We start from the raw sequence: 26,784 nt of genomic DNA, 5'->3' as shown, positions 1-26,784 counted from the left end.
GCGCTCAGGGCTATGGTGATGCTGTCTTCTGTGGATCTGTTCGCATGATATGCAAACTGGTAGGGGTCGAGGTCTCGGGGGAGGTAGTCCTTGATGTGCTGAAGGACTAGTCTCTCGAAGCATTTCATGATTACCAGAGTGAGGGCCACAGGGTGGTAGTTGTTCAGGTTAGTGACGGGAGACTTCTTCGGCACTGGGATGATTGTGGCTGATTTTAGACAGGGTGCCCAGTCTAGTGAGAGGTTGAATATTCTGGTAAAGATGAGGGTGAGCTGGTGGCCACACGCTGTTAGCGTCTTGCCAGGTACTCTGTCTGGACTGGCAGCCTTCCTGGGGTTCACTGCTAAGAATACACGTCTGACATCATATTCCGTAAAGTGAGTGGAGCGGTGCAGGAATGAGGTGGATGGGAGCAGGCCTGAAGCAGATGAGGGCTGCTGTTGTGGTGTTTCCAAGTGGGCGAAGAGGCAATTTATCTCCTCTGTGAGCACTCAAGTTTTCTGTTTTCAGAGCCTCTGTGGATTATAAAGTCTTGTACGCCCCGCCACACCTCCCATGTGTTGTTGCTGGACAGGTGGGACTCTGCTTTTGTTATGGTCTAAATTGGCCTTTGGGCTGTAGGAGAAAGCCAGGACCAGCAGACTTGAGCCAGGAACCTTCTCGGCTTAGCTGGACCCCCGCCCCAGGAGCTGATCTCGGGGTGATTTATGTTCACATTTCCTTCCAGACTCTGAATGAGTCTTTTCTTTGTGGCCTTCCAGCTGTGAGAAGTCCCTGCAGAGATTAACAGCAAGCACAAAGAGCCTCTGTCACCTCATCAGTGGAGGATGGAGAGTGTCCATTTACTCTGGGTCACTTATCTGATCAACCAGCAGACTATTAGTGGTTTTGCAAAAGGCCCTTTAGTGACGTATGTGCTGCTATATATTTTAATAGCACCCTCAAACTCTGGAGCCAGGTTGGTGTTTTTAATCACCTCATCTTGCACCCCAAAGATAACTTTTATTCTTGGAGTCTAACTCATGCTTTGCTGTTCAAAATAATCCTCTAACTTTTACTGATCCTTGGTTGTTTTAGCTTTTCTCCCTCGCTGAAAAAAGTCCACATTTTAACTTAAAATTACCAAAGAGAAAAACTGAATTTTAAGATAATCAATTTTTAGGCATCTTCCTGTTAGAAAGCAGTTCTTCCTCCCCACCATCACCCATTGCTTGCTCGTAGTGGATTGTGTGATGAGTGTTTGTGTTCTTTGTACTCTTTACCCAAGTAAAAAGTGAAGTAATTATAACTTCCACCTGCCTAAAATGATTTTCACATCTAGTTTTATTTTCAGAGGCTCAACCCTCAGCAAAAGTCATTAAACAAACAACAACAAAAAATTTACACGACTGTAAAATCAGCCTGCTTTTATTCCTCGACATGTCAAATATTTTACATGGAACAAAGAGGAGCGAGAGTGTTTCTACCAGAGAAAATTAGGTACATGAGGTTAAATATTTCACATCCCCAGAACATTATTTTAATAGAGTTGTAAGTGTTGTGGATGCAATCTGCTGAGCCTTTGTTCATGTTCATTTAACGATGCGCTCACACTACTTCCACACACACTTCAAATTTGTACACATGCTCAGCAGGTTAAAAAAAAAGAAAAAATTTAAAATCATTGATATCTGATTCACTCAAACAAAAGTAAAATAAAATGCTTTACAGTTCAGTTTTAAATAGGTAAATCTGTCAGATGTACTGCTCACTCACACACCATCGTTGACTATATAAAAGCAAGAGCTTAAGACACGAGTGCTACGTGGCTACAGATCGTACTTTAAAACAAAAATGACTAAAAAAAAAAAAAAAAAAAGAACACTTTTTTTGGCCATAAAAATACAAAATAAGATCTTTCTCAAATGTACAAACGTGGCCAAACGTCTTCACTCTTTCAACATGGTCTAGAAGGACGGTGTATACATTCATCAAACATCTGCTTTGTTTACAATTATTTCTTTACACACACACACACACACACACACACACACACACACACACACACACACACACACACACACACACACACACACACACACACACACACACGCTCCGTCTATAATTCCAGACTCGCCCAATGGTCTGAAGTTTAGGGTTAAAGAAAGATTTCCTTCTCTTTTTTCTGTTTGGCAATGTCCTTGGGGAAAGGAGGTGGAGCTGGTGGAGTAGTGTCGCTGCTCCTCCGTCTGTTGAGGTTCTGAGGCGTCTTCACGTTCTGGACAAATGCTGGAGGACTGAAAGTATCTGAAGGAAGAAAGAAGACAAATCCAGCACTCCAGGGAAATAAAAGCTCAAATTCAGTGGTGTTTATCACTGAGGCGGCAGTTTGTACAGGTGTAGCAGTGCAACCCACTGCAATGACCACATTTCTAATTTTATGTCCCTCCTGTTTATGAGACATGAGAGCAGGATCTCATTATTAGGACCTCAGTCACGTCCGTTCTGTGCCACCAAACTGAAAAGGTACAAACTCTCCACAAGAGGGTGCTGCTCAGTCATTCGTGAACTAAGGATGAACACTACAAATACGATCACGGGCGTTGCCACTCGTTGCTTTTACTCTGGATCCATTTCTGTATAAATGCAAGGTGGCCCACATCATATTGCAGGTAAACTGCTGTCCTGCAGGAACTACATCACTATTTGTGGAGGAAGTTTTGCGCTTTTGGCTGGACTCTGAATACAACTACTTAATGTGATGTGGATGGCTGATTCTTCACAGTTATTCGCATCACAACCAGATTACAGAAGTTACAGGAGTAACTGCCAAACTGAGCACACACACAAAATGAACATGTCTCCTGTCTTATTGCAATTTTACTGCCGTGTTAACACAAAAAAAAAGGTTGCTTGGAAGATGGCAACTGACTGCTAGCGGTCGTAGACCTGGTCTCAGTCACATTTCAAAGGCAACGAGTTCACAAGTTCCGTGCACACAGTCACAATAATTCTAGTTAAAAAAATACTGACAAGTGAAATACTGAAGAGTCAAATCTGCTCCCTCCATCCAGTCTTTTAAATCTAAACTTAAAACTTGTTTATACTCTCTGGGATTCGAGTCTGATTTGCTCATTGTGTCTCCTGCAGCTTTTCCCAGCCATGACTGTGCACGTTTAGCACATACTGAGATCTATTTTACTTATTTCTTAGCCAACCAAGTAAAAACATTTTTTACATTTTTCTCCGGTCGTACCTGTATTTATGATCCTTTGAGGACTGGTTTTTCTCTGGAACCTCAGACTTCCTCCTTCTTTCACCGTCACCTGGATGGGCGCCACCTCGCTCAGGTCTATAGAGGCTGGAATTAGAAACACAGTGAGAAATGGTTTCAGTTCACAGCCATGTGGTGTAACAGCTGGCTTCAGATTAAGTGTTGATAAATATTTTTCAAACTTCAGGTTTTAAACGTTAACCTATTTCCTGACCTGCGCTCTGGGCCCTCTTGTGGGTTTTCTTCTTGGAGACTTTGTCCTTCTCCTTGGCCAGTTTTGTGGGGATCTTCTGCTGCACGGGTACAGGTTTGAGCGCCTGGTTGGTGGTGCTGACCAGGTTGGGGAGCAGACTGGGTTTGGCCGGGTGTATGCAGATGCTCTCCCTGCGCGGTGGAACTTTTGGGGGGATTTCCAGAGAATCGAACGGTTTTGTGTAGAGTTGTAGCGTTGAGGTCAGAGGGCCTCCGTTCACTGTGCTTCCCCTGAATGACGAGTACATCAAACACTTCGGAGGGAAAAAAAAATAAATACGCAATTTAAATTTTCTTTCACATTTGAATTTGCCTTGGTGTAATGTTTCCTCACTAGATCGTACTTGGAGATTGTATTTCCTTTTGTTTAGCTCAGTGGACACAAAAAAATGGCCACATGAATACACAATCACACCGTTAATGGTGATAAATGTTGCATTCATCTAATTCCAATCCCATTCCTCACCTGTGTGGGATCGTCGTAGCTTGGCATGAACTTCTTCTTAAATTTATCTAAGCGCTCCTTGTCTTGTTCCAGCCGCTCCTTTTCTTTTTCCAGTGATCTTGTGGTCTCCCTCAGTCTCTCCAGGTCCTGCTGGTATTCTTTTTTCAGCACGTCGAGTTCGGTCTTCTCCTCGCTGAGCTTCTCCTCAAACTTCCTGCACTCCTCCTCCTTCTGCTTCAGCTGAGCCTCCTGAACCTCCATCTGGCGCCTGAGCCGCTCCTTCTCCTTCTCCCAGTGCTGCTGCTCCTCTCGAAGCTGCGCCTGCTGCTTGCTCAAGCTGTTGAGTTCCTCCCTCTGCTTTTCCAAGCTGCGCTGCTTCTCGTACTCATACAAAGCGTTGCTGAAGGTAGCAGCCCGCTGGTTCTGTGACTGGAAAGCGTGCTGCAGCGCGTTCTCGCTGTCCTGTTGAGCAACGATTGCCTGCACGATGGAAAGTTTAATTTAGCCGGCTGATACCAAATAGAGAAACATCCGAATTTAAGATAAGCTGCTTTACTTTTAAGCTATAGAGCATCTGCCCGAGCATTATCACCCTGTCATAAACCTGTAAAGAGAAAAAAAAAAGAGGGGGGGCAAAAAAGTAACATTTATTCATGAATAAAACAGAGGAAACGATTGCAGTAACTAAGACGATAGATATGAGATTTTGACCTCAGCCTCGGTTAAATGTAGCAGCGAGGCATCGTGGGGTTCTTCATCAGCCTGGAAGTAAAAAAAGAAAAAGCACAAATGGTGTAAATGTTCATGTTTCACCACAGGATGGACGTCAGGTTCTCACATCGTCTCACATCACTCACAGACTGTTCTGGGCCTTCGGAGGAGTGGTGCTGCTGCAGCTGGTCACTAAAGCTGTGGCTCATAGTCGGGGGACTGAAATTTTCAAGGTCATCAGCTTCTTCGCCATCTGAGAAAAACAAATCCTCTCATCATTCATATTCGATGTCACTGCAGGTTTTGGATGTCTTTGTTTTTAGCAGATCATGGGTAGTGGTTGTGGTACGTTTGAAAGAAGCGTATTGCCGATCTTTGGATGTGAGACCAGTTGTGTCATGCTCACATCAGCTCTAATCGGTACAATCAAAAACTATGTAGCAGGGAGCCGACAGATTAAAGAGGGCACCACACACTTCCACCGATACCTCCATCAGGTAACTGAGAAAATTACAAGGCAGCTTTCCATTCACTGATGTCACCACAAGTTAAACATGTCACAGCTTTGATTCTGCATTAGCTGTGTTACTTTAGTATACATGTGTCCTATAAGAGCCACACACAAAGCAGGACAGCACATCAGTCTTACATTTCCAAGTGCTAGCTGCAGATTTACTATCTGCCACTCCTCCCCGTGCGTTACTCTCATCCACGGGAGCGTTTGTGTTGCTTGTCTTCAAGGCAAGCAGGTTCTGCAGGATTTCCACTGACAAAAGAAAAAGAAACAATTCTTTAATCTCTTCCTTAAAAGATAAGATCACACCTTCAGCATACGTCTTCTACCTTAAAAACGCGGCTGTTTTCCAGCAACATCACACAAAACAACCGGAAACTACAACAAAACTGAGTCCACCTCCATCTCAGTCGCTCCCTCACCTTCGTCGATGGCTGTGTTCAACAGCATCTCCCGCTGCTGGAGGTCGTTGGCGCTTCCTACGAGATGCAGTCCATCACAGGGGGTTTCCTGTCCAGTCACATGTTTATAGAGAGCAGCAAAGAGCTGCTGCTTCTCTGTCAGACTTTCCTTTATGCGGTCGTCCCTCTCCTTAAGATGAACTAAAGAGCAGCAGAACACAACAAAAGCACTTTTTTTGCGCCATGAAAATAAATAAATAAATCAGTGGAAATCTTTTATTCAGAGAAAAATAGACTTAGCACCAGCGATGGGAATAACGGCGTTACTAGTAACGGCGTTACTTTTTTTCAGTAACGAGTAATCCAATTACTATTCCTATCGTTACAACGCCGTTACAGTTACTAACAAGAAAACGCGGTCCGTTACTATTTTTCAACAAACAGACGGTTGAAGCTGTGTTCAGCTTACGGCATCTTATATCAGTTGCACTTGTTTGGAGTGTGTAGTTAATGTGTTGTCTTGTGTAGTTAGTGTGTAGTGTTGTGGATAGTTTTGTGTTGTGTGTCAGAACAATGAGGCGACTGCTGTCTCCAGGTAGAAACAGGAGTGATACTCCTGCTGCTGTCAGACCTGCAGGTATCAGGCTGTGATGTTCTCCTTTATAGTGGACAGAAATAATTTTTTTGGAGTGGCACAAATAATTTGTGTGTGTCTTATTGAATGCAGAACAGCTGATTGTTCTGTAAATAGTTTAATAATAAATAATAATAATACATTTTATTTAAAAATAGCGCCTTTCAAAGCACCCAAGGACACTGTACAACAGATAAAAACACAGAAACTGGAAATATACACAATAATAAGAATAACAGATAAAAGTTAGAGCATACAGAGGTTTAAACATAAGCAATTTTAAACAGATGAGTTTTGAGGGTGGACTTAAAAAGAGGGAATGAACTAATATTTCTGAGGTCAGGAACTAAAAGCCCCCCCCCCCCCCCCATTGTAATCAGACGAGCGGAAGGAACAGAGAGAGAAAGAGAAGATGAAGATCTGAGGCACCGGGATGGGAAGTTCATCTGTACTAAATCGGAGAGGTATGGTGGAGAGAGAGAATGAATAGCCTTAAATGTATAGAGGATTATTTTAAAATGGATGCGAAATTTAACCGGGAGCCAGTGAAGCTGCTTCAGGATTGGGGAGATGTGGTGGGTAGAGGAAGTCCTAGTAATAATACGGGCAGCAGAGTTCTGGACACGTTGGAGCTTGTTAATAGATTTTTGTGTAAGGCCAAATAATAGTGAGTTACAGTAGTCAATTCGAGAGATAACAAGATTATGGACGAGAATGGCAGTGGCATGAGGAGTGAGGAAAGGGCGGAGGCGATTGATATTACGGAGTTGGAAATATGCTGCACGTGTGACATTATTGATATGTGAATTAAAGGATAATGTGCTATCAAGAATGACACCCAAGCTTTTCACAGAGGGAGAGATAGGGACCAGTGAGTTATTGATGGTGAGAGAGAAATTGTTAATTCTGGATAGCAGTCGTTTAGTGCCGACCAGGAGAAGTTCTGATTTATTGCTGTTGAGTTTAAGGAAGTTGGAGGAGAACCAGGAATTGAGTTCAGCTAAGCAGAGGATAAGGGAAGATGGAGGAAGAGTAGAATCGGGTTTGGTAGAGAGGTAAAGCTGGGTGTCATCGGCATAGCAGTGGAACTGAATATTATATTTACGAAAAATATGTCCGAGTGGAAGAAGGTAAATGATGAAAAGAAGGGGCCCGAGGACAGATCCCTGGGGCACCCCAGTAGATAGAGGAGAAGGCTGAGAAGTGAAGGATTTTAATTGAATGAACTGAGTGCGGTCAGACAGGTATGATTTAAACAAGGCTAGTGGAGTATGAGAGAGACCAATAGAAGCTAATCTGCTAAGAAGAATGGGATGAGAGATGGTGTCAAAGGCTGCACTCAGATCAAGGAGAATAAGGATGGAGAGGAGACCAGAATCAGCTGCCATAAGAAGGTCGTTTGTTATTTTAATAAGAGCAGTTTCGGTGCTATGCAGAGGACGGAAGCCAGACTGGAACTGTTCGTAAAGGTTATTATCAGTTAGGTGTAGATGGACTTGTGAAGCAACTATTTTTTCAAGAATTTTTGAGAGGAATGGTAGATTGGAGATAAATGAAATGGTTTAAAATGGTTATTTAAAAAATCGAGGTAAAAGGTAAATGGATGCAAATAACTTTATTTGCAAAACTTTAACTTTAAAATTGACAATTTATATTTGCATTTAAAGTTATGAAATATGATTCATTAAACATGTTTGTGGTTGTTACAGTAAAAAAAATAGAACTTTTTCTACTCCGATTTTATGTTTTTTGTCTGATTTTAGATCAATTGTGTTAATACAGTATGTCAAAATGAAAACATAACTGTAAATTCAGACACGTGAGGTTGTGCTGAAAACAATGATACCAAACACGGCAAAGTAAATCGATTTTAAAGGTGAAATGTAGAGGAAACATCAAAAGTAGTTAAAAATGGTCAATTATACCCAGAGGGTTAAACGTTTTTTTTTTCTTTTTTCTTTTTAAAGTAACGCAATAGTTACTTTTCAAGTAATTAATTACTTTTAGAATATTGTAACTCAGTTACTTTTTTGAAGAAGTAACTTGCCCAACACTGCTTAGCACACAGTGACTCTCGCTTTGTACACCTAACATTATAACAAGAAGAGAAAGGAAGAAGGTCGTTTTCCACACTCTTTGATCTTCCGGCTGGGACAGGTTGAAAATGCATTTAAAAAAAAAAAAAAATCTTAAGTAAAGAAGGTGGGTGAGCACAAACCCAAAATCAGTTAAAAACTGGCAAATCTCCAAAACAATTTCCAAAAATGCAATTTTTAAATCTTTTAAATCCCTTTCCTTTATGAAGATGTATGCAGTAAAATCAGGTAAAGTTTCCCTCAAATTAATTACTGCAAAAATGTCACACCGGAGGATTTGCCGAGCACAAAAGTGGCCGATGTTCTCGGCCGGCTTACCTTGAAACCTTTGCAGAGTAGTGATCATTTCATTGTACTGCACCTCTTGCTGATGACTGAAAAACATAGACAACCTACTCAGTATCCACTTTTATGTATCATTTTTAATTAGAATTTATACATTTTTATTTGTACAGGGACGAGAATATGACGTGAAACGTGCCACTTTAACACATGCACAAGTGTCAATAAGAAATAATCTGTAAAATAAATATAAACACTAAGAAATAAATGGGTATGATCTCACAAAGACAACAAAAGCTGGCTGTTGGCTGCTTTAATGCTTTAACGTTCAAGTCTTTAGTAAAGAGACATCACACTTTGATCAGAGAGATGTTAACCAATGGCCAGATTTAAAAACAATTTAAATAATTGACTTGTTTTTAATTTAATAGGAAGGCTTTCACTCACCATGATTTAAGAAAAGGAATTTGTTTTATTTAGAAATAAAATGCATCAAATAAAATCCATCTATACCTTATCCTGGTCAGGGTCAGTCTAAACAGAGATCAACTTCTCCCTGGAGAAACTGAAGATTTCTTCCTGTTAGGGTTTCTTTTCTTCCCACAGCCGCCAAGAGCCATCTCAAAGGGGATTGTGTGATTGTTGGGGTGTTCTGTGTATTACTGTAGGGTATTTACGCTATAAAGCGCCTTTAGGTGACAGTTGTAATTTGGAGCTATATATAAATAAAAGTGAATTAAACTGAATCACTGTCTCCAGCAATGATTCCATCCTGATCTCCTGGAAGGACCCGCCCAAAACATCTCCCTTAGGAGGCTATTTAATCAGTGATGTTACCAAATTCTGAATGAAATGTAACATTTATACTGACTAACTTGCTAACTGGAAGGAAGCCAGAAAGGATCGATGGGTGGAGCGAAGGGTGAATCCCCAAGGACACATGGTCTAATGCTTTTATTTTTCAGGGCTGTGTCCACTTAATACTATACTATACAACTTTATAGCACTTATTAATAAAAAGCATAGCATTATTAAGGCACTGCAAATTATTTAATCCCAACACTAATCATTAGCCAATGAGCTTCCCCTGGATAAGCTTCCCTGTGTGACTCCAATAACCAAAGTAGAATTGATCTTTAATTGAACACATTGATACTGAGCCTGCAACAACTTTTCTAAATCTTCATTCTAATATTTAGAGGTCACTCGAGCAAAACTCAGTCCCAGAGACTAAATTTGGTTACACATTTACACATGGTGACATATGTTGAATGCGACACATGTGAACAGAAGCAAACAGAGAACGCAACGGTGCATTCGCAGGCAGATGATAAAATCAAAATTTATAATAAATGTTTTTGCTGTACATTTGATGATGCAAACTTTAGTTCAGACTGGTCCACCCATCAAGGAGGACCTGGGGTACATAGAGAACTATTGATACTACACTATGGTCATTTTAGTGAGATGACCTCATACCAAAGACTGCACTGGCTTCCTTTTTCCAGAAACTACGTCCGATTTGAACGTTTTTCCTAGAAGCACTCGGCTTACCGTTCCAACGCTTCTCGTATGATGGCCTCCCACGTGATGCGCTCCTCTCGAGAGCCCATGCGGATCTCATACATCTCCGGCAAGCCGACGGTGCGTGCACAAATGAGGAAAATAGCCTTCTCCTCCATGGCCACTTCTCTGACTATCAGTCTTTCAAGGGAGATGACTGGAGGTTTGTTATCCTGCACGAGGCGCAATCATAAACACTGATCTTATTATTAAATGCAGTGAAACCTTTTATGTATAAATGATACAGTAAATGGTGTGTAAACGGTGTCAGCCGTTAACGTTTGAGAAGAACTCACAACAGCAGCAAATACGAACTTCTGGTCTTTCTCTTGTAAGAGGAGCAGCACATCTGACAGCAGCACAGCATGGACGTCTGCAGGGGGAGATTAAAGCTGCTCAGCATCAAAACAACACAAGCACTTAATGCTGTGACTCAACAGGACTGCTCATCATCGCTTAATGACAAAAAAGTAGTTTTGCCGGTTGTCGGATTGTTTCGGATTTTGACAAAAGCCGCACTGAGAAGTCAAAGTGGTAATCCACTGAGCACTCAATCCTCAAAGTTTCATTAAAAATCACACCAGAGTACACACACGCTACCCTCAGTTTACCGTCTGACCTCTGCTGATCGCTTCACAGTCACCACTGCATTTTGAAAACAAGGCGGGTCCAAGTTATGTGTAAAGCATAAGTCTAAATATGGACACGAGTGGAAATCTTCATGTGCGTCACACTTGGCTGAGACATGTGACATGCTCTTTGTATTATTACAAATTCTCCCCCCGGCTGAATTTAACTCTGTGGCAATATCTCAAAGGCAACAGCCGCACAAAGCGAATACGACACTAATGGATGTTGCTGTCAGCACGAGGAAGTAAAACTGTTTCACAAAGCAGGACACACTCTGAACTGTAAGCAGCAGGCTTTAAAGTCTCTATTATGCTCAGAGCAGCTTTGCATGACTCACAGTTCAAAACAATCCTCTTATATTGAGCATTTACGTTCGTTTTTTTTGGGTTTGTTTTATTTTGCTGCTCTCAATGGCTCAAGGCCTTGTAAAAACCTACACAGGTTCCGTTGAGTTTACATATAATTAAATGTGCTTAAGACAGAACACAGATAAAACAGCCATTACTAGATCAAAGTGTTTGATTGTGACACCTTTTGACTGTTTGAGTTTAAGTTTGATCTTTGATATATTACATGCATGTGTGTTTTATTTAACATATGCGCCTGCGTTTAAATTTTCATGCGCTTCTGTGCATTTGGTTTTGTTCATTCATTTAAATACCATCAACTTGCTGAGGAATGCAGTTGAAAATGAATCTGTGTGGCTAAATCTTATTTATATATACATAACCACGAATATCATGCTGAACCAAGAGAAGCGGAAAGAATAAAAATGAGGAAAAAAGCCAAAAGCTCAGGTTTCAGGCTTGTTTAACATGAGACCTGCTGGTTTGTGATCTCATTACAAGCTCAGCAGCTCGGCTCGAAGATCAAAATGTCTTAAACTATTGTCTCTCTGCACAGTCTACAAAATATAAAACAGAAATTTATAACATATAAATGTATAACTAAGAAAAATAAAAATGAAGAATTTATCACAACAAATCAACATTGAAAACTGACATTTTCATTGAGAACTTTTATCCTTTTCAGGTCGGGACTCAGGAAAACTGACCGGACCGTCAGTCACTGTTTACTTTGGATATTTAGTAAAACGCAGACATACACAGACGCACGTCCACAGTCATTAGAGCTCGTCACACACCTTTCTGTTTACCAGATGACTTCCAGGTGACCGCGCCTTCATGCACCAGCTTCCTGTTGCCCTGAATCAGATCCTCCCTGCGGATGACCTCGCCTCCGTTCAGCCGCCCCACAGATTTTGGATCCAGACGATAACCGATCTCTCTCACACGAGCGGCTTTCTCATAGTCTTTGACCTGAGCGTTCACCTGGGCGATGGTGTTTTTGATGCACTCCAAGGCTTTGCTGAGAGACCTGTGGTCGTCTGTGTCGGCTGTAAGAGCGAGAAATAAACGATCCAACCACATTTATTTCTTTTTAAAACCCTGCAGCCAGCAAGGTGAGCAGATTTCACTAATTTCAGCTTGTAGACATGTTGCTTAGTTAAACACTGAAAGTCTCGTTAAGGTGGCTGTTGAGATTTTACCGTCGATGTTTTGTAGGAGTCGCTCCACCAGCACGGGATACTTTGTGATGCGCTGAGTCACCAACAGTAAGCAGTCGGAGATTCCCAACCTCCGCACCAGAGGCAGCTGACCTATTTTCTTATTTATAAAAAAAATAAAATAAAAACAAAGAAGTTTCATACATTTTAGATACTTGATCAAATTTGTTACTGTATTTGCTTGTTCAAGAGATTACATTAGAGTACCAGATGTGTGACTGCCATTTAAAGAGAAAGTCTCAAACACTGTTTGACAGTAGACAGCAAGACAGAGAAAGTGATACACACAACATGTTGAAGAATAAGAAAAAACAAGCCGCTTTGTGTGGTTACAAAGAAATACACTGGTCAAAAACGCTGAAAATACATCAGATGTCAATGAGAAAAATAAATAAATAATTGTACTGGATATCTATGCCGCATCGTTTGATAGGAATGAAAATGATCAACCTGCAGAGGGGCTGAATTCAAAGACAGCCTGAAAAAGCAAAGTTCCATTGCAGTACCTGAAAACTCGTACTTAGTAATTTGTATTAAAGAACGCAGCTGACACAATGGTTCCTGTGACCTGATACTGTAAACACTTGATCTAAATTTAAGATAAGATAAGATAAGATAACCTTTATTAGTCCCACACGTGGGAAATTTGTTTTGTCACAGCAGGAAGTGGACAGTGCAAAAGTTATGAGGCAAAAATTAGAATACAATAAGAATAAACAAGGATAAACAAAGGATAAACAAAGCGGACCTGCTCTTGTTCTTCAGCTAAAATTTGAAGGAAATCATTTCGACTTGATGCGAACAGCGAGTGTGGATTTCTTACTCTGTCGAGGGCCTGCAGCCGCTTGTTGTTCTGGATCAGATCTTTGTAGATGCGGTCGGCTTCTAAGTGATGGCCGCAAAACATCCCGTAATAAGCCACCATCTGATCTCCTATTGAACCTGAAAACTGAAATAATTCAGGGGGGGAAAAAAAAAAAAAGGGATATGAAGGCGTTAATACTAACAATGATGTGCTGAATTCACGCAACAACATTTTCCTGGTGTGTGGATGCTGGAAATAAGAGATTTTTTTTTTTAAAAAGGACATTGATATATGCTGATGTGCTGACTTGCGTTAAGATTTCACAGATCTGTGAGTTTACCTAGAAAACAACAACAGGTGTAGGCGTTTTAATAAACATGAACCCTCTGTGTTAGCATCGAGTTACACTGGAAAAAGTTTTCCATACACTGTGTCAGAAGCAGAGGTTAGAGAACGAAGACTAACATTTCTACTTGTGTGAAAAATGAATATGAAACAGAAAAATTCAGATCCGAGCTTTCCTTCTTGCTTCCCAGCTGACCAATGACTGTAAAAATCATCAGAGGTGTCTGGATTTGCCCAACAACAAATTCAGCTCACAGAGGGATGCACTTAGACGGGCTCTACAGGTTAAGGCCAGTGAGCTCAAGGTCAGTGAGCTCCCAGCCTGGCTCCAGGGACAGCAGGTCTACCTGCTCTCACCTCCGGCTCACCTTTGGGTATTGACCTAAAGAATAAGACTGAGTAATATGAGCAGCAGAACTGAGCTTCCTCTAAATGACACCTCATTTAAAGACAGGGTGAGGAGCTCTGTCATTTGGGAGAAGAGCAGCTAGTCCTCCACACTGATGACAGCCAGTTGAGATCAGGCATATAAGAAGATTACTTATCCCACATGAGCATTTGAGCATTTTTGACCCACTCCCAAACTACTTTGAGGGCCTATAACAGTGTGGCACTGTGTGGATTCTCATTTCTCACTCAGGAAATGTGTTGATAAATGGGGAGCATGAAAAAAAAGTGTGTGTGGGAATATGACGTCAGTGGCATTGCATCGTTCCTGCACGTATTTACTGCTCTTTGTTTGTGGGTCTGTGCCTTCAGTTTTGTCTTGAGTCACTGAAAAACTGCCCTGTTGGGTTGAGGTCAGACTCATTTGACTCATTTGCGCACTGAAGAATATCTTATTTCTTTGCCTTAAGAAAATATTGGGTGAACATCCATTCAGTTTTGCAGAATCGGGCTAAATCTGGGCAGAGTGAAGAGCCCTGCGCGCTTCACAATTCATCCTGCTGCTTCTGTCATCTGTCCAAAAATAAAAAATAAAAAATCTATTTCAGAACTGTGCACGCTCTCGTTAAAGTAAAAGTCTAATCTGGCCTTCCTGTTCTTGTGGTTTTTACCTTGTTATAATCCCTTTTTACCTCCATTCATGAAGCCTTCTCTTGTTTGTAGACCTTGATAATCACTCCTACTGTGACTATCAAGGTCTGTCTGTGGTTGTTAGGGCCTTTTTCAGTAGCTGAGCTGGTCAGTGCATTCCTTTTTCAAGAATGAACCAGACTGTTGGTTTAGCCACTCCTCTGATAGGCTTATTTTTGGAATTGGAATTTCAATCAGGAAAAGTGATCCTTCAGGATGTTGAACAACCTGTTTATTCTCCAATTTCAGGACCTTTTTCCCCCCATTTGGACCTCTAATGGCTTCCAGATTCCTGAAAGTATTTTGTGGAAGCTGACCTTAACGCATCACTTTGCGTTGTGTTACCATAAAAACTCTTAAAGCATTTTACCCTCAGGATGAGTAAATAATAAACATGTAAGCAGATACGGCGCACTGCTTTCCCAGCTTACCTGAGAGATGAGGACATCTGTTATCTGTGATATTTGGTAGTTAATCGGGTTTCCTTCCTCCTGACTCTGGTTTCGGCACATTTTGAGGCATTTGAGGAAGTGCTCGTGGATGACGAGTAGGGATTCGATGCCCGGGAAGAGCCTCTTCAGCCGATCCTCTTCTATCAGCTGGGACTGCCTCAGCTCGTGCATGAAGACCCCGAGAAGGATTTTTAAGGTGTGCACGAGGTGCACCTCGGTCTTGATCAATTCTAGGAAGTACATGAAGAGAAAAACTCTTGATAAAATATTCTTCTTTCTCAGCACCAAACACTGTGACTCTAAATGTTTCCCCAATGCAGCGTAAAAGACAGGGTCAGCAGGTCAAAGCAGCGTTCAAAGGGAGACAAGAGAATTACTAATGTCATCGTACTTATTATCACAGCAGAAGTGTGTCTCAGCAAAAGGTCCTATGAGGTAAAGAGAGAATCCACCACCGCTGTTGTAATCATAATTATAGGCATTAGAAAGAGCTCTCAATTCAATGGGTGATTGACATAAGATTCTGACACGCTGACAAACACAGGAATTTATGCACGGATATATTTTGACAGGTTATAGAAAAATACCCATAAAGAGCAAAACAGCATTCAACATTTAGGCCTCAACTTGATTCAGTATAGCTCAGCGTACCATAGATGATGTCTTGTCTTTTTATTTCCTCTTTGCTCAGGTTCTTTAGGTAGTTCTGATCCACAGTCAGACTCCAGGAGTCTGCCTCCAAATTCTGGGCATCGGCTTCAAGCTCGAGTTGCAGCAGGGTATAATGGGAGTCTGGATGACACACACACACACACACACACACACACACACACACACACACACACACACACACACACACACACACACACACAAAACAAGGCTTGTGCTTTGTGGTCATATGAGTGCGTGTCAGTGATTCACTGCTGGTTACACAGGTTTTTTTGAATCTGCTTTTAATAACTTTTCTTTATATAGCAACAGATTTAGGTCTTTTCCTTATTTATATACAACTGCATACAAAAATATTAAAAGTGAGTAAAACTAAGCAGCACTGGACTGTGTTAAATATATTTATGGACAAGAACAACAAAGACTATAAAAAGGTATTTTCACCCAGGAAGTTTCCACCATTATTTTCCGACTGTGACAGAAGTGAGGAGCTGTGAGCAGCTCCAGGTCGTGCTTGACCGACTGACCTTCGAGGTTGATGGGATCAGTCAAGTCCTCACTGGAGAGCTTCAACCGATCTCTCCAGCTATCGGTCTCCTCCATCTGTGCTAATTTGTCAATTTCTACTGAGTGAAAAGAAAGAAAAAACCCCCACAAAGGAACAACGTCACAAAGAATAACACAAACATCACACAACTTGGAATGTGTGGTTAGGTTTGAGTTTCTTCACTAGAAAACAGCCTATTTATTGTATCAGGAGTAAAACTAAACCTGGGGACGTACACACCTGGGGCTTGTGTTGCTGTAAGAAGAGAGGGGTTGATTTTGGTGTTTTTGGGTGGGGTGGGGGGCAGTCATGCGTGGACCGAGGAAGTTGGCTGAAAGGCCATTGTGGGCTGGGGGAGAAATACTCTCCCCAGGGCTGTGTGAGAGAGCAAAAAACAGTCTGTGAGAAACATGAGCAGAAAGATGAGGACTGCTAACAGACTAAAGTGTCAGGTGGTTAAAACACTGAATCTCTAGCAAATTTGCTACATCGCAAATGTCCCCCTGCTGCTGCTTCGTCACTAGCGGATTGCTGCTGTTACCCACAACTTGTTTGGAAGACTTCATTCCTGTCTGCAAACAGTCGCCAACTACTCTCTGAGCTGCCTCAAAGTAGAAGTGTGCAACTGAAGGCAAACATTCTTCATTTACTCCATTCACTCTATTCTTCATTGCAGATAACCCAATGGAAGGAGGCTTTCGATGTAGTGGTAATTCTCGGCCAGTAATTTCACGTAGCAACAGCAATTAAACCTCAATCAACCGGCCAATCAACCGGTCTCCAGGTCTGTGTGACTGGAGATTAAAGCAAACTACTAGAATATCAATTTAGACAGAAACTTTATGTAGTCAGGGCAACATGATACCGCTGAAGGTCACAGCGTGATTGCTTATTGCCATCTGTGAAGCCACAACTTAAACTCAAACACAAGTTTATCATTTTAGGGGAAATAAAGTAAAATATAACTTTATTATTCGGCTCTGAAATCTCTCGGTCCTCAGACAGTTACACAAAAAGACTTCCTACCAAAGAAAAAGAACAATATTGGCAGACAAGTGGTTACAAAACTAATCTAGTCTTGTGTAGAGGGAACTGGTTTAGCAAACTGTGACAACACAGCTCAAGTCAGACCAGCTTTCAGGCTAACTAAAAGAAGAAAAAATTATGCAAGACAAGTGGAGCTGCACAAGTGATGTCATTTATTCAATTAACACAGGTACAGCAGCTGCTTGCACAAACACAGATCAACATTTCCTTTTATTCTTTGAAGGGTCATTTCGCTCAGCATTTTCCTCCTGACTCAGAGATCTGCATCTCTGCAGGGAGATGACTACGGACACATCCTTTTACACTCAGCTTTTCCTCGTCCCTCAAATGACTTTTTATCATATTCTTTTCTGTGACCCCAAGTGACTCATCTGCTTCTAACACTTCTGCCTCGCTTGTTTTCCAACTTAAGCGTGTCACCGTTTCCCTGAGACAAGGGGCGGGGGAAGGGAGGGGGGTGCAACAGAGAAAAGACACTTAAATTAGTGCACAGAAACAAAAGGAGGAAAAAAAGTATATGGGGGCCTGCTGGCTGGCAGTGTGCGCATGCTAATGGGTGCTTAAGTGTCAGCGACAACAATCTACTGGTCTTTGCACACACCTACATGTGTTTAATCAGCAGCAGCAAAGCCTGCTGGAGGTCTGACAAAAGAATGAACAACGCAATGAAGAAAATGATGATGGGAGTAAACGTCAAAAACAGTCACAACTTTAGCAGCAAAGATCTGTATTTTACTGGTTTCCCACCACACCCAAGCTCAAAGCTTCATCATTTCACCCCACAGTTTAAGGAGGAAAGGCAGCAGCTGTTCAAAGCCAGACACACCTAAAGCACACACACACACACACGTTACTATGACACAACTCATAAACACACATAGCTCTCGCCTGCAAACTTATGTCTTTTTTTTTTTTTTGTAAAACAAGAAGAAATCTAAACTTATACTTGCAGCACACTCTTCAAAGAAGCAGTTTCGGAGCTTCAACATTATTCTTTTGGCTGCCATCATGTTATTTATTTGTAGAACCACAAGTGATCTTTAGGATACAGAGCTACAGCATGAGCCAAGCAAGTTAGAAGTTAAAGGCGGTGTACCTACCTATTTACTTTGACTGTCTCTAACATTTTATATATCAGGAGATAAGTATATTTAACAAAAATAATCTGGAAATACAATCTAGGATGAACTACAAAATGGGGCATATTGCACTTAATTCACAAAAAGTCAAAATACAGAAGCATTGTGTGGAAAAACTCAGTAACCCGTTACTGCTTCCACAGAAATTAAGAGTGCGAGACGTAGGTCTGCTAATAAAAAGCAACTCATTGATAATAAGCAGGTGTTAGCACCTCTAAAAAGATGTTTTTGCTAGCAATCTTAAAGAACCAATTGCTGCTGCCCATCAATCTGGGAAAGGCTATAAGGACATTTCCAAACAATCGAACTGCATCTTTCTGTACTGCAAAAGATTATTCACATGTAATAATGTGAATAATAATAATAATCTTAAGGTCAGACAGTGCAATGCTCAGAGAAACCGCAAAAAAAATCCAAGAGCTCTCTCTCAGACTCTGGAAGTCTCAGTTAGCATGTTAAATGTTAAAGTTCATAAAAGTTCATGACAGAGTAATTGAAAAAAAAGACTGAATACACTTGGCTTGTTTGTCAGGTATGCCAAGAGAGTGAGTGCACAGCTGAGGTTTGCAAAACTGCATCTGAACAGATGTCCTTTGGACAGCAGAGATGTTTGGCTGTAAAAAAACAAAAAACCAAACACAGCACATCAGTAGAGAGCTGAGGATTTGGGCACCTTGCAGTCACTGAGTGCACCATGATGTATACCAAAGTATTTTAGCGTCAAAGAGTGAGGACATCTGCCCAACCCGGTTGTTCAGTGATGACGCGACGAATCCTACTTCCGGGTCTAAAGTAGTCTGCGTTTAATATGGCTTTTGTGTTGTTAACATGTTTAATGTTTTGTATTTCCTTCTATTTAATCTCAAAAAGCTCCTAAAACAGTCAGTGATCCCTATTGACCTCCCTCTGCTTTTACCACTAATCATTTATTTAAGCTCAGTTTTTAAAACCTTAGGATGTAACTACAGCCCAGCCCATGCAGCAGTATATGAATGACTAACCTCGTATTGTGGATGGATTATCTCAGTTGTTCTCCTGGCTGAAGTTTGGTCCTTTTACAGCATCCTGCCATGCGATTACATTTGTTCCTGACCACCGAGAACACTCACGGTAACTTTTATCGAGTGGAAAAAAAGTTAGCTTGTTTATATTATCCTAACATAGCTGTGTCGCTAGCGGTCACGTAGCACATCATTATATACCAGCTAGCCCAACTTCAGTAACCCTACAAACGTCACTGCTGTTTAGTTTTCTGTCTTCATTTATGTTGGAAGTGATAGCAGAGCTGTACGTTTGAATTTGTTTCCAAAACCCCGCAGTCAGGACATGCTATATTGTATTTAGATAGAAGCTAGCGAGCTAACTCCCTGCTAACTTCTAACTCCGTTACATGTCATAAATTCCGTTTTCATGGATGCCTGGATGTTAAACTCAATTGTTGCACCTGGTAGAGCAGAACGCTGATCATTTTATTAAAGATGAAAGACTTTAGACAGTTTTTCAACTCTCAGTAATGCCATAGTGATCGTTTGATATATGGACCTGCAGCGGAGTTTAGACCCAGACATGGCTAGTGACGTCAGACTGAACAACCGGACAGCTAAAGCCTGACTGAAAGTGGGTCATGAATGACTGACAGAGTCAGTCACACTGATTCTTAGGTTTTATTTTCAGAATCCAGAGCTCAACCTTATTGAAATGCTGTGGTGGAACTTTAAGAGAGCTGTGCATAAACGAATGTCTGCAAACCTCAATGAACTGAAGCAACATTATAAAGAGGAGTGGGCCAAAATTCCTCTGCAGCGATGTGAGAGGCTGATACCATTACTTCAGGTTACTGCTGCTGAAGGTGGCTCTACCAGCAACTGAATCACACACTGCATCTGCATATTTGTTTATTTTTTGATTAATAAATTGGATGTACATAAGATGTAATCAGTTGTTGTTCATCTGAAGTTGTATTTACTCAATTTACTCAAGACCAGATAAGGGCGAGATATCTTTTATGATGTCCACATAAATCAAAACGGTTACAAAATAAACCAAAGTGAGAATACAAAGACAGCATCATGCCTTACTGTATCATGTTACAGCACTTTCTTTAAAAACCAGCTTTTAAGCTGCATGGCACATGGTTATCCATGTAGTGGCTGTATCATTCAACAGCTCGTTGAAGACAGAAGCCACACCTCAAATGATTCACCCACATGGGGCGGAGAGGGAGCAGAGCAGCGTGAAATACAGGTCGTTCTCTGCAAGGAAATAAAAACAAAAAACAAGACTGGCAAGTCTGCCGAGTATTCTGCAGAGGACAGAGACGGGAAAATACTGGTGAATGACGTGTTTGAAGAGTAGCTTTACTCAGACTTACAGCAGCATAGCAACAGGAGGACTTCTCCTGGCAAGACAGCCCCAGCAAGGCCACCCACAGCTCAGAGCCAGAAGAGGCCACAAATCCAGTGATCCATTTGCTCTTGGCCCTCATAAAACCCAAACAACGTACATTTCACACATAACTACAGTAGAAAATATGATCAGAGAGAGAAATACTGCAGTGCTTGCTCTCTTGTGCAGCCTTGACACACAGTTTACTTATTGACTAGAAACAGGGTGTTTTTAACTCCACTGCAGTGTGCTGTAATCGCATGCCAATGTGTTTCTGTCAGTATGAAGAGGTGAATCTGACCTTTACTGAGTCCTCAATGTGAGGCTGGAGCAAGAGCATGTGTCTGCATCGTGGAGTTAGAGTCCCGGATAACCCAGAGCACGGCTAAACCTTTAAATGTTACACCAACCTCAAGGCCTTCAGCTCCATTTGTGGTCTGAATTTATAAGATTACAGACGTTTACTGTATTTTCTCACCATTTCAAGCTGCTATTGGTTCACCTGAATTCATTAAAGTGTGTGAGACTAATTAATAAACCTTAGAAACCTTAAAGTATATTATGTGCAATTTTTAATACTTAAATATACTGTAAAACAATATAAAAAAACAGTAGACCGATTATGCTGCTTTAACGCCTTTCCAACACTCATCTGCAGCTCCCTTAAATGTCAACAAAAGGCCCTTTTAGCCGCTCCATTATTTTCTATAACAGATTGATTACTATAATTGATTGAATAGACTTTACTCCGGGTGCCCTTCCTTCACTAAATCTCGAGCCTGTAGTGGGACCTGTAGTACAAATGACTGGTGGGCAATACAGCCGCTAATCATCCCATCATATTTCAAGAAAATCTGTGATAAAGATAAGATTGACGATATAGAAACAAAAATACTCAACATTATCAGTGCTCACAGCATTTATAAGTGTAAGTAAATGAAAGGCCTTTTCTATTCTTCAATGAGCTACTGTCATTGATGACTCACCTAATACCTAATTTTAGGTGTGAACCTACTGAAATAGCAGCAGCATTACAATGCAACAGTAGGTCAATTCAATTTGACCTTCAATTCATGTGCGGAGGAAACCAGGCAGTGCTCGTCACCTGGTCTATGCCATCTCTACAGTGAAGCATGGTGGTGGCAGCATCATGTTGGGGGGGGATGTTTTTCAAAAGAAAGATTTATGTAGCAATATACAGAGACGTCCTTGACGAAAACCTGTTCATCTTCCAACAGTATATAAAACAGTCTCCGCAACTCTGAAAGTCTATGTGGCCAACAGCAGACAACATTATGCCCATATCGTGGCCTAAACCAATCATGAAGGTGCTGCTTAGAGTAGCTGAACACGCCGCTGAAGCATCGCAGCACTGACTCCGTGCTGCTGCTGTTCGATCGATTTGTGTGTCACGCGCATCTCTGCATAGATGCGCAGAAAGGGGAAATAACGTAGAGAATTCCCAAGATAATCCAATAGTGCACGGCGACACCTGCACATTCCACCAATGTGCTAATGTTCCGCCAAAAAAAATCCTAGGTTGGTACGACCAGCCGCAACTCTGAATGTCTCTGTGTGGTCAATAACAGACACACATTATGCCCATATCTTGGTCTAAACCAATCAGAGATAATCAAGGGCAGAACCTCTCAGATGCCCATGCCCAAGGTAAGATGTTCAGATACTGAGATGTTCAGTTCGAAGCCTTTGAGGCACTTTTAATTTTGACTTTCTTTTTATTTTATACATCTTGAGATATTTTGAGTTTAAATTTCAGCTCAGTGAAACACTTTAAGCACAAGAACTTTTTCAGTACCGTATTTTTCGGACTATAAGGCGCACTTAAAATCCTTTCATTTCCTCAAAAGTGTACCTTATTGTTGGAGCATTACGGCTAGCGGACCTAAGAAAAAAAAGTTAGGCGCACCAGTAAGGAGTGGCTTCAGGACCACTCTAAATACCCCCGGGTCGCCCAGCCAGAACCCAAACTTGACCCAGACTGAACATCTCTGGAGAGATCTGAAAATGGACCTTTAGAGGTTCTGCCAAAAAGAATGGGAAAAACTTCACAAAAAAACTTGTAGCATCCCACTCAAAAAGACTTGATGCTGTAATTCAATAAAAGGTCCATTTAATTTATTCCATTTTGGAATACGGCTGTAAACATGACAAAATGTGCTGCTTGATGTCACACAATAAGATTGAAAAAATATTCGCTTCCTTGGATTATTATTTTATTTTATCTTTTAAACCAGCTGCTTAAAGCCCTGCTTTTCCAACATGTAAGCGCATCATCCACTGTTTGCACTTCCTGTCATTATGAAGTGCAGCTAGCTGAATGCAGCTTGTAATGCTCAGCAGATTCATTTGTTTACATTTAGGCCACACATCACCAGCTGATAGTATCGCCTCCTTTGTAGCCTCGGTGTACGGTGTGTTTTTGCCCAACAAGTTTGTTGTTTCCAGTCTTCATCAGGAGTGGATTTCTTACATACTTTGCAAAATTCTGTGCTTTATCGGAAATTGCTGAAGTAGCTCCCTTTTTAGATACTAAAACGTCATCGCAGGGCAACACACAACTCTTGCTATCAGACACGCCTGAGCTTTTTTCATTGTTGTGCAATACTGTAAATTTAGGCAGTTATCTGATACAATGGCTAGTACTGCCTATACCAATACTTATATCTTATAAAGTCAGCTTATGTAGGCGAGAGCAGTGTGTCGTGATTTATGAGATGAATCATCAGTTTGCAAATTTTGAAAACATTTTCATGACAACTAAATCAGTTTTTTACTTTCCACAATTTGAGGTATATATTTTCATTAAATAATAATAATAATAATAATAATAATTTGTTAACACAATTCAGTGGACTACATACTAAAGGTAGAGGATAGAAACAAAGTATTGATCTTATCGTGCCGATATTAATTTGATAATATCAATATTTGGCTCTATCTACCTACCTACAGTGCATACTGGGATATATAAACACATGATGATGTGAGCTTTATATCACGTAAAGATGTATTAATGATACGGTACAAAGCCCTTAAAAAGCACGTTAACATACCCAGGATATTTTTTCTTCTGATTCAACCATGAAAAGTGCTTTACAAACCCAAACATGGCCGCTAACAGCTGCATTTTTCAGTTTGAGTGCAGCTAGCCAAACAATACAGAGTGAAAGTGGACAGTATATCTTTGGTTATTTAACATAAAACTCATTGTTGCAGCCAGGTGCAGATCAAAAATGGTCTTATTGTCCTTATTTTCCTCTGAGTTACCGATTCTGTCACTAGTTAGCCAACATAAACTAAGTCTATTAGTCACAACCAACCACATGACGTAGTTCAATATTGACAGAAATGGCGATAAACATGTTTTTAAAACTTAAACTTTAAGTATTTATTTCTTAAATCCAGCTTCACAGTGTTACATCTATGTCAGTGTTCAAGAGCAGGGCTCCATGATCTAAATTTGCCTTTATATGATTAATGTTTCACATCCTCTTTAAAACCTAAATAAATAATAATCACATCCTGCACAGACATCCATCCGGTTGTCAAGTGATGACGTATGAACCCTGCTTCCAGGCCCAAACTACTCTGTTTTTATTAAGGCTGTTGTGTTTTTAACATATTTTAATGCTTTGTATCTTGTTCTACTTAATCTGAACAAGCCCTTAAAAAGTCAGTGATTACTGTCTGCCTCTCTGGGCTTTTAATACCACTAATTATCTGCAGCACGTAACTACAGCCCAGTCCTTCAAATTCTCAAATCTTCACTTTTAAAACCAGCAAAAATTGTCTTCAGCTCTAAGCTTTATGTACACAAAAACTTTGAAAGATTAACCTTTCAGTGAACTTAAACTTGCGGGTAAATTTGTGACTTCTATCATTTAATCCAATTTCAAATGCTTCAATTTTACTCAGATAATAAACTTAATATGCCACTTCTATAATTTTCCTGCAACACCTGAACTCTTTCAGATCTTAATATGATCTAAATATGGCCACTTCTGGCTTCAAAACCCCCAAAATGGTAGCCAATAAAACGCTAGACCTGAGGCTGCGAATACCAAAACAAATGGTGTAATGACGTTGCAATGGCTACTTCCATCTTTCGTATACAGTCTATACTTCCAACTAGAACTGTTAAGCTTTGTTAAGCAGATTTAGATTTTTCCTTTTCTGATTATGTTTGGTTTGTCTAAAATTCTTAGTTCAAACTTACATCTAAAGTTTTAATGGTTTCAGACCTGCATAAACACGTCTATCAGAAATATTTTTCAGAGGCATTATTTAAAAACCACACATACATTGTTTTTATTTTTACTGTTACAAGTTATATGCTTACATATACAACTAGCTTCTTAATGCTCTGTATTTTTTTGTTTTCTTTTTTTAATCAGCCAAGGTTTAAAAACTTTTATGACTAGCCTACATTTCAGCGGACACCAAGATTTATCAGCAATTGTAATTTAGCTGACACTTGAGGTTTTTCAGTTGTATATGATTAAATTTATGGATTTCAGATACATTTCTTATTAAAATTTACTTATTTTTATTTTATGTTATTTTGGTCGACACGTCCTAATTTTAATATATGTGCAGCTGGCAGAGCTCTACGTATCACTCCGCCAAAGGAAAAACGTTCCATTCCTGTGCGTTTTATTGGTTCGACGTTGTATATGAATATCACTCCGCGTATGGAATAACCCTATTTTTGTACGTTTTTAACGGTTATGGATTAATGTCACTGCGTAGCTAGTGACTTGACACCCCAAAAGGAAAGTTCAGAGAATACTCTTAATTTCATAGGATAGTTACACATGATAATTATAAACTCTCGAACTAAACTCCGACTACATTCTAATGTGAATGTGAGGTATGACAAGGTAACTTTAATTCAGTGCGTATGTTATTGAAGAACCTGTCATAGTGAATCTGCTTTCACCGAAAGGAACAGAAACAGGTGTAAAGCCAGGAGAGTCGAGAGAGAAGGGAGCGCCAACAGGTGACTGAACACGTATCCCAACCTTGTTTATAAAGTTTATGACTCCTGTTTTTCCCACTACTTGGCATACGGAGCTGAAGTTATGCTAATTTAGCGACCAAATTCAAGACAGTCAAGTCGAGTCAGTTTTCCTGCTCACGTCTTCTTAAAACTTTCTGCGTTCGCGACGCAGCGTTGCGTTTTACGGGGTTAGTAAGCTAATTTAGCTTGCTAACGCAATCCCTTCATGCTTGTTAACTACTTCTATCCACTTGATGCTCATATGCTAAACAATAATAGTTAACTCCGAGAACGGTTTCATCTTACCTGCTATTGAAATGAAGCCGAAAGAACGAGAAGACAGGTTTTCTGTTATTTCCAGGTAAAGGTAAGCGAGATCAATCTTATCTGTCAGCAGCGCCCGCTAAAAACAACAAACAGAGAGGATGTCTCCGAAGGAACAAGTGCACAAATAAGAAGGAAAAAAATGGAGCTGGGGAGGGAGGGAGGGAGTGTTTTAAAACAAATCCCAGCCTCTTTTGTGTAAACCCTCCTTCCTCCTCTAAGCATTGTGGGAATGTGCTGCTTCAGTAATACCTGATCTTCATACAGCAACTACCTCTTCTCTCAATCCTTAAATTAATACAGACAGCTGGCATCTGCTGCAGTTCACCTTCCCAGTAAGAAACTCTGGTAGCGATTTTTAGTGAAAAACAACTGCTGTGAATAGTTACATGCTTTTATTTTGGCAAAAACACGCACTTGTCCTTTGTGTAGGTTCAATCAGGTGTTGCAGGTAGGAGCTCAGCTAGCATAAATGAGACAGCATTTCTTTAATTTATTTTGCTTGCTAAAGCAACTGTCTTGAGGGTGTGTGTCTGTGCGTTTTTGGTAAGCTAATACTAACAGAAGTTATACTACACTCAGTGTCTAGAAGGTATTTTGGACAGAGGACAAGGAGATTTGGTGGT

The 26,784-nt window shown here is 40.7% G+C and overlaps 1 protein-coding gene across 2 annotated transcripts; it reads right to left on the bottom strand.

Moving 5' to 3' along the window:
• Positions 1–1,374: 1,374 nt before the first annotated feature.
• arhgef18a (rho/rac guanine nucleotide exchange factor (GEF) 18a) lies at positions 1,375–26,303 on the bottom strand. 2 transcript variants are annotated; one of them, XM_026150057.2, is made up of 20 exons: positions 26,141–26,303; positions 16,484–16,618; positions 16,224–16,322; positions 15,679–15,819; positions 15,007–15,257; positions 13,172–13,297; positions 12,331–12,448; positions 11,926–12,177; positions 10,448–10,524; positions 10,143–10,324; positions 8,625–8,680; positions 5,598–5,777; positions 5,311–5,427; positions 4,808–4,914; positions 4,662–4,712; positions 4,507–4,554; positions 3,972–4,430; positions 3,468–3,759; positions 3,236–3,340; positions 1,375–2,286 (listed from the first exon to the last, which is right to left on the bottom strand). In XM_026150057.2, exons 3-20 carry the CDS (start codon positions 16,297–16,299, stop codon positions 2,138–2,140), a joined length of 2,787 nt encoding a protein of 928 aa, XP_026005842.2. In that variant the 5' UTR covers positions 16,300–16,322; positions 16,484–16,618; positions 26,141–26,303; the 3' UTR covers positions 1,375–2,137. The 2 variants fall into 2 exon arrangements, with proteins under 2 accessions (XP_026005842.2, XP_026005841.2); XM_026150056.2 differs by having other exon boundaries at positions 16,224–16,319.
• Between the last annotated feature and the right edge of the window lie 481 nt (positions 26,304–26,784).

The sequence above is a fragment of the Astatotilapia calliptera genome, chromosome 18 (assembly GCF_964374335.1).
Source record: "Astatotilapia calliptera chromosome 18, fAstCal68.1, whole genome shotgun sequence".
In the NCBI taxonomy this organism is placed as follows: domain Eukaryota; kingdom Metazoa; phylum Chordata; class Actinopteri; order Cichliformes; family Cichlidae; genus Astatotilapia; species Astatotilapia calliptera.
The sequence above is the reverse complement of the archived record's forward strand: the minus strand, read 5'-3'. Positions and strand labels throughout refer to the sequence as shown.

Coding starts and splice junctions, on each gene's coding strand:
- arhgef18a (XM_026150057.2), bottom strand. CDS start 16,299: ATGGAGGAGACCGATAGCTGGAGAGATCGGTTGAAGCTCTCCAGTGAG. Junction 12,449..13,171: donor GGCTGCAGGCCCTCGACAGA/GTAAGAAATCCA, acceptor TTTATAAATAAG/AAAATAGGTCAGCTGCCTCT. Junction 5,428..5,597: donor GAACACAGCCATCGACGAAG/GTGAGGGAGCGA, acceptor TTCTTTTGTCAG/TGGAAATCCTGCAGAACCTG.